This window comes from Mustela putorius, unplaced genomic scaffold (assembly GCF_011764305.1).
Source record: "Mustela putorius furo isolate JIRA1106 unplaced genomic scaffold, ASM1176430v1.1 tig00003913_pilon_pilon_pilon, whole genome shotgun sequence".
Classification (NCBI taxonomy): Eukaryota; Metazoa; Chordata; class Mammalia; order Carnivora; family Mustelidae; genus Mustela; species Mustela putorius.
Genome location: NW_025422060.1, coordinates 10142869 through 10150945, shown reverse-complemented (window position 1 = coordinate 10150945; position 8077 = coordinate 10142869). Strand labels below are relative to the sequence as shown.

At 44.8% G+C, this 8077-nt stretch overlaps 1 protein-coding gene across 4 annotated transcripts; it reads right to left on the bottom strand.

Annotated features, from left to right (window-relative positions):
* Positions 1 to 2969: 2969 nt before the first annotated feature.
* On the bottom strand, positions 2970 to 7684 carry RPP38 (ribonuclease P/MRP subunit p38). 4 transcript variants are annotated; one of them, XM_004774838.3, is made up of 3 exons: positions 7561 to 7670; positions 5212 to 5310; positions 2970 to 3916 (listed from the first exon to the last, which is right to left on the bottom strand). In XM_004774838.3, the coding sequence occupies exon 3, from the start codon at positions 3900 to 3902 to the stop codon at positions 3060 to 3062; it is 843 nt and encodes a 280-aa protein (XP_004774895.2). In that variant the 5' UTR covers positions 3903 to 3916; positions 5212 to 5310; positions 7561 to 7670; the 3' UTR covers positions 2970 to 3059. The 4 variants fall into 4 exon arrangements, with proteins under 4 accessions (XP_004774895.2, XP_004774896.2, XP_044925053.1 ...); XM_004774839.3 differs by lacking the exon at positions 7561 to 7670 and adding an exon at positions 7455 to 7473; XM_045069118.1 differs by lacking the exon at positions 7561 to 7670 and adding an exon at positions 7160 to 7431.
* Between the last annotated feature and the right edge of the window lie 393 nt (positions 7685 to 8077).

Below are 8077 nucleotides of genomic sequence, written 5' to 3'. Positions count from 1 at the left end.
TCGATGTAGTCGGTAACAATCAGAAAAGATGAAAAAAAAAAAAACCATATGTGACCAATAGTACATATTTCTAGCTAGAATGTTAACATTCTTTTTTCTCACTGTTTACCCATTTGTAGGAGGGATGAAAGGGCACAGAGAGCACATTCCTCTAATTTTCAGACTTTGGGCTGTCTCTTTGATGAAGAGAAGGTATTTTTCCACTCTGTAGAAAAGGGACTGTTTTTCTATGAACTGAAGAGAAGTCACAGAATTGTGTAAGAACATCTTGGCTATTGTGTGGAGATAAACTGCAGCATTTCTATTTATTAAGTGTTGGTTTGTTTGTCCATATAACAGAATGAAGGACCCATGTGGAAAACATGAGCCTCCGTCCCCTTACACGGAATCACGGGGAGCGTTTAGGGAATGAGCACTTCCGTAACTCAGTGACGAGTGGGTGCATGTTGACGTATAGAGGGAGATAAAAATGTACCGGGGACTAGGAGGTACATTTATTTCTCCAGAAGCAGAGTTGCCAAATAAACAAACACACACATCTGTACTTTGATCTCCAGCAGATCAGTGGATTGGTTCAAAAGCAAATCAAAAGCAGAGTTTTGTGCAAACATTGTTGAGAGTCTACACCTGTGACTGTGTAGACTTCGCTGCCACCACATAAACTCGTGTCTCCTCAGAGGCAGCAAGCAATGTCAGGCAAAGAAAATAAAAGCTCTAGTGTCAAAAGAAATGCTCAGTGGAATTTATTAGTGCTGCCAGGACTTGAATGTTTTTATTACTTATTGCAGAATTGCACATACTCCTTTATGCTGACTTTAATTTATCATGAAAGCTGTCATGCTAATGTAAAATGTCTTATATGTAAATAAGTATTCATAATTTTGTTACTGATGGTGTTTTTATCTAGAATTTGGAAACCCGGTTTTCCCAGTGTACATATATGTGTATATATTGCCCGTAGTCCAAGGGGGAAGAATATGCCAAATGAGGCCAAGGAGAACTGGCCTTGACTCCTATTACACAGAATAGATCCTTCTTCCTGACTTTACTGTACCAGTGCCTAGGCTCTTCAGTCCAGAAAAATTTAATTTTAGATAACATGACAGCCTTTCCTTTATGTTCTGAGTCGTCAAATGAAACCGGTCGTATCTCACATCAGATAGGAGCTAGCGAACGATGGCCCATGAGCGAAGAATGGTTTTACATTTTTGAATGGTGGTTTGCGGGGGGTACGGGGAGGGGAGAATCAAAGGAATGACATTTTGTGACGTGAAAAATGTAGGACATTCAAATTTCAGCATCCATAACATTTTATTGGAACACAGTCACACTCACTTGCTTCTGTCTCCTGTGGCTGCTGCATGCTACGAGGGCAGAGTTGAGTCATTCTGACGGAACTGTATGGTTCACAAGGCTGAAACATTTACCTTCTGGCCCTTTACCGGGGGGGGGGGGGGGATTTGTTGACCCTGATTTACACTAGAGCTGAAAACCACTCTATACACCTTCCTACCATCATCCTAAAGACAAACCCGCAGCTGTGACTACCACTAGAGGGCATTCGGGGACTACACAGTAGCGCGTAATTCAGACAGCAGCGTTTATACCTCCCTGAAGATCCAGAGACTTCTCATATCGGACGGTTCGGACTCCACTGCATTACCATTCTTTCTTAAAAGAAGGAAGGTAGCTTTGAAAGCAAAACTGAACCAATCCACCAAAACACCAAGAATTAGGTAAATGGGAGTTTCATCTGGAGTCAAGGCTCTAGTGGGGAATTGTGTTCCACTCATTTTTAAGGCACAATCTTGATGATGTAGGTTTTCAGATGATTGCAGAACTGCCAGTCAGTATATCACAAGCTCACCTTGTGATAAAACTGTGGCACTTTATTTGTTTACAGAATTCAGATGCTTTTGCTCATTTTTAAATACAGCAATTAATAGCATATTTTCCTCTTTATATGGGCCTCATCATAATTTAGAGAGATTACCTGTGAACATTTCAAAATTGAAAAATGATAAAACTGCTTGTGTTTATAGTTATTAGGATTAAATTTCACTGCAATATACAGTGTCTTACAGATTGAAAAAAGCGTCCTTCATCTTTGTCAACAGTGGAAATGCTCTATTCCATGAGATATCTTTCCCTCCCCTCCCCCCCTTTTCAGCCAGGATGGCATTTAGTAAAATTTAAATGAACAGAGGTGGCATAATCCAAGAGTCAGCCAGAATTTAGGCTGAAAGTAGACTTTAGCAGTCCAGTACCTTCCTAAATAACAAAAGGACCTTTTCCAAACACATACTGCAAATAGCAGACACTTTAACCCAGACATAGAGGATTGATTACACTCCATTCCCTAACATGAAGAACCCCAGTCATTGCACAAACCCATCTCTGAGACCTCAAGCTCCTCATTTTATTTTTTAATTCTACATTTGACCTAATTATCAGCATACTTTTTACCATGTTAAATTTCCAAGGAAATAAGTTACCCATGTTAAGGGATGAATTTCAACCGTTCAGAATACCACTATCTGGCTTTTTCCTATAAACATTAAGCTCATACATATGCCTACCTATGAAGTCAAGTCAACAGGAAGTAAAAAAAAAAAATTTTTTTTTTCTGATGTTTCTTAAGACAATTGCTTGGTGTTTAGTATCTTTCTTTTAAAACCGATCGATCTCCAGTCCAGTTTCATCTGCATTACTAACTAGAACCTGTTTACTGTGGCTCATTTTCCAAGTTTGATAGAAAGATGTCAAGTGTTGTAGGATACAGAATTTCTTGCTTACAAGCATTGTACCGGCCTTTTAAAAAGTGAATTTATACAAGCATGAACATTAGTTTCAATAAATTTTTGTTTTGATATTCATGCTTTTGAAAATGTTCTGCACTTGTTTTTAAGCATCAGCCTATTTATAGTCTTACACATATGAAAGAAATGTTACTAAAAGTATCCCAAGAATATATGTAAAAATAACACATTTTATTAGCTTCAAGGCTTCTTTACAAAGCGTCATTTTACAGCTCTGTGATATGACAAGTTTAGATAAAATTACTTTGAAGTTTTTTTACCTTTGGGTGGTTTCCTTATCTTATTGGGGTTTGGAATCACTTTCTTTATTTTAAGGGGTTGTAACACTATAGCCTGCTGACCTTCAACAGGCTTCCTTTTATGTTTAGAGAGGTCTTCAAAGGAAGTCTCCAAAATTTCTTTGTCTTGGCTTTCCAAAGATGCAGTGTCTAAATTTTCCATGGACTCTTCCGGTCTGCCTTGGAGCCATGGTACGTGTAGACTGGGTACTCGGGGAATTATGGCTTTGACTTCATCAATAAAGGCAGTGGTGTCCTTTCTGAACCCCAGGGCCAGGACACATTTTAAGCCAATGACCGGTGCGAGTGTCTCGCTGAGACGGGGAACCTGACAAGCAGGAACAGATCTGCTCAGACTTAACTGAATCAGGTGTGAGGTGATGAGCGCAGGCTTGGCTGACTTACACACGAGTACCAGCAGCAGCCCGTTCCTTTCCAGAGCTCTGGTAACTTCATTAACGCCAATGGCCAGCTGCTTCCTGACAGAGACAGGAGTCCAGCCTGACCCCTGCTCGTTATCTTCTGGGTGTTTCTCCTTCAGCTCCTCACTCATACCAACCTCTGTGCTACATTTGTCTGGGCTTTGTTTTTTTAAAAACTGCTTTTTCTTTTTCTTCTTATCCTCTATCTTCTGAAGCCCAAGAGATTTAAATCTGTCTTCAAGGGTCTGTAGTATGAAGTGCATGTCTTCTCTGTCTAGCGCGCTCCAGCAGACAGTGTATGGGTTATTCAACGATGTCTTTACTGTTAAAGGTCTTGTCTTCCGAACAGAGCCCCTTCCTGGAGCTTGAGGAGCTGCAGCCATTCTGAAAATCTCTCCTAAAGCAGCAGAGGACAAAGTAAATTTGTGTCACTAGCAATGCATGTTGAAGAATATCCTATTTGTACTCTGATTCCTGATAGGCTATAGCAAGCCCGACATTATAGAACCAATGACATGACCATACACTAAAAGCCTCTCTTAAGAATAAGGAATTTATTCTCCCCATTTTTTCATGACTTTGTCTATTCATATACTGGTAATATATAAGTATTTTGCATTACTGCAATCGCAGTGAAATTCTACTGATTTCCTTTATTAAAAATGTTCCGTGTTTCTACCTGTCCATGATTATCTTTTTTAATGACTGTGCAGTATTAATCTTACAAATCTGTTACCATTTTCTTTTTTTTTTTTTTTAAGGATTTTTATTTTATCTATTTGACAGATAGAGATCACAAGTAGGCAGAGAGGCAGGCAGAGAGAGAGGGGGAAGCAGGCTCCCCGCTGAGCAGAGAGCCTGATGTGGAGCTTGATCCCAGGACCCTGGTCATGACCTGAGCCGAAGGCAGAGGCTTTAACCCACTGAGCCACCCAGGCTCCCCCTAGTACCATTTTCTGAGTTGCTCTCCATTTGGGCCTCCATCCCACAAAGACCCCTTGAGCGCCTCCCGTGTGCAGGCATTCTGGTTACAGGGTTCGGCAGTGAACAAGTCCACCTGCATGGAGCCCCCAAGCTGTGCAGGCCCGGGAGCCTCTGCTCTTCATCAGCCAGGTGTGGGTGTTCAAGAACCAGAATAGTAATCTATGCACCCGATCAGAAATTCCAATGATACTTTCATTCTATACCCTTTTAGAAGTCTCCCTCCCTCCCTGGACTCTAAGCTGCTTGTATATCCGTCCTTAAACATCTCCTATGTACACAGGTGTATATTCCCCCTTCTTAAGCTCACAGCTTCTGTAGCTGGCAACTTGATGAAAACTAGGGAAATTTTGCAATGAAACTTAAAAACACTAATCTGTTAAAGAAAAGTAAGGATTCTTTTTGGGAAAATGTTACAAACAACTGACGTAGGGAACATATCCTGGCTCTGCTTCCCAGAACAAGCGTGTTTCTCTTCCCTCAGTTTTATTCCTCACTAAATCCTGGTGCTCAGCTAAGAACTACAGTGACCTGCGTGGCAAAACTGAAGGAAGTTAAATGAGCCAGCCCCCTGAGAAGTCTGGCATCTGGAACTGTCCCTATTTTCAGGTGATCTCTCCATCCAGACAGTCCCTCATTCCAGGTGGTCATTTGTCCCACTGAGGCCTGCCTTCCTCCAAATGCCCCATGCACAATTAAACTTCCACTCACCAGGCTGGCTACTGATGGTAAAGAGCAGGCATCTTCACGGAGTGTGTCAGAATTTAGAAGGCATTTTCTCCATGTATTAACTTGATTCTCACAAAATTCCTACAGAATTGCCCAATGTGTGGGGGAAGAGGTTAAAAGTCGCAACTGGTTTTCCAAACCCAAAGTTTATGCTTTTTCAATCCTGGCTGTACCTCAAAAATAACCTGCTACCTTTTAAAACATCCAGATGGTTGGTCCTTATCCCAGATATACTGAACTAGAATCCCTGAGAATAGGACCAGGGCACCTGTATTTGTGAAAAAACAAAAACAAAAACAAAACCGTCCAGGTGAATCTGATCCAGAACAGGGTTACAGCAGGTGGGGTAGGACAGGATGCCTCTTGACCCTGGACAGCCATGAGAAATGGCCTCCTGACCTCCACTGGTCTCCACTGCACTAAGTAAGTCACATTCTAACAGAAATCCAAAACTCAGCAACTCAGGGCAGGGTCAACCTCCTTCAGGTGCTGCTGGGGCCTTGCTACCTGCCATACATGCTGCTTCCTCCATTCCAGCCCCTCTGCACAGCCCTCCTCATCCCCCATTTTCTCCATGTTCCCCTCCAGCTCATGGAGTCAGGAAGTAGCTCAGCCAAATCCGGTTGGGATTGGTAAAGGCTGGCATCAGGTTGAAGGTGGTCAGGAAAATGGGCAAGACAAATACGATCTAATAGAGCCCTTGCCAAACTGCAAGTCAGCTTATGGGCCTCAGCATTCAAACAGCACAGAAATCCTTTTAAGTATGTTGTGGGTCCCAGAAGGAGAGCAAGCGAGGCATGAACTCCTGTCTTCAGAATCGGGAGGGGAGGGACTGCGAGCCAAGTAGTTTGAAGAAGCAGAATCTTAGACGATATAATCCAAAAATAGTACTGACTGATGAGAAGGTAACGGTTTTAGAGGAGAAAAACAGGAAGGCTTTGTTGAGGTGCCTTTTGAGCTAGGTTTTGGAGGCATTCACTACCTACAGGATCAAGGGCAAACCCTTTCAGGTGACTTACAAGGCCCTCACCTTACACTGGCCTCTCCCACCATGCATAGTTACATCACCACTGAACCACTTACTGTTGCTGAACAAGGCCACCAGTTTCTAACCTCCATGTCCACATTATTCCCTTCCACCTTCAGCCCTACAACCACTTTTCCTCAGCAAGTATTTCTGGATTATCCACAACGCACCAAGCCATAAAGTATTAAAGTAAAAACAGTTAACTAGGCCTCAAGGTGCTTAGCATCCATGAAAAAGACTTATCACCAGGTAATAAGATGTGCACAGTCGAGTCCAGGAAATAGCAGAAGCCTAACTTAGTTTAAGGGGTCAGAAAAGAGGTCCTGGAGAAAGTGACGTTTTAACCTACATCTGAAGAGTGCCTGCCAAAGGGAGTAAGAAGTAGAAAGAGTATCCCAGGGAACAACATTAACGAAATGAAGTTCAGTTCAGTTCAATGTCGCTGGGGCAGAGATACTAGAGATGCTGAGGTATTAGGTAGGGAAAGGAAGCAAGGACGAGAGGTGAAGGTCCTTGCAAAGCTTGTAATGGGAAGCAATTGTAAGGTATAAAAACAGAAGTGCCGCGCCATGATTTCAAAGGCATTGCAACAAGGTCTTTGCGGATTCCCGGCCTGGAAGCCTCCTTTGCCAAGAGTGAAAGGCGCAAAGAGGTTCCCAGAGTAGGCATGATGCTGGCCTGCACTAGAATCGCCGCAGAGGGGATGGGGCTGAAATACTTAAGAGGTAGAATCTACCAGGGTTGCTGCTATCCGCCGGAGTAAAACAAGGAAGGACTCCGGTCTCCAGATCTGGTAGCGAAGAGGACAGTCGCAGCTCCCCTTGGTTGCATTCCTGTCCCAGAGTCCCCGTGTTTACCGTCCTTATCTGGAGCCCTCATTCTTTACTACTTAAATTCGCCAACCTTTTGTGCTCCGTCCCCGGTTCTAGGCTGTGGCGCACTGAAGGACCAGGGTGGGCATTCTCTTACTATCTCCCGTACCCTACAGATGCTCAACTCCAGACAGGAGAGTAAACCAAGGCTCGGAGCAGGAAAGTACGCCAGTTCCCACGGGGGTGGCTCGGCGGGAAAAAGAGGGGTCTCGGGCAAGACCTCTGGACCTCGCATGCCTGCAGCCCTCCGCCGCCTCCCAGGTTGGACCCCACCCGGGGGCGCCCCTCCAGTCCCCCTACGTCCTCTGCAATCCGCTCCCACTCACGAAGGAAACCGCACCACCGCCACGTGCGACGCGCGTGCGCAGAGCCCTCGCCCTCCCTGGCCCCGCCTTCCAAATGCCCTGAGAGCTTCGCATCTCATCATCTCACCTTGTCACTCACAATGGAGAGTGTCAGCCCACTGAGCCGCGAGGCCCGAACTACAGAAGCCCCGCGTTTGGGAATGGGGCAGGGAGGCTCAGGACCCAGTCCTAGAGCGGCAGTGCGCAGGCGCAGCGTCGGTCTCGCGAGACCTCGCGGTTGCCGTGGTAACGCGCGGTTCACAGGCCGCGCGGCTGGTTTGGGGGGCTGTTCTACCGCCGGTAGTCGCCGGAAGGCTGGTTCTCGCATAGGTTGCCGGTTCCATTCTAATCCAATTTCTGCCTTTCAGCGCCCGGCAGTCTTAGCGCCCTCATTCTTCTCGCTTTTCTGTATTTGGCTTGCCTAAGGGAACGCGAAACCCTAGTCCCTGTCCGGTGTACCCATCTCCGTCCACTCTCCGGCACCAGAAAATCAAGATAGACGGGGGGATGAGGGGTGGTTTGAGATAAAAATGTGCCTACAGGCAACAGTGTAGGCAATCTTGAGCCTCCCTGAAAGAGGAGAGTGAAGGCTTCTTTGTGGTCTG

Coding starts and splice junctions, on each gene's coding strand:
- RPP38 (XM_004774837.3), bottom strand. CDS start 3,902: ATGGCTGCAGCTCCTCAAGCTCCAGGAAGGGGCTCTGTTCGGAAGACA.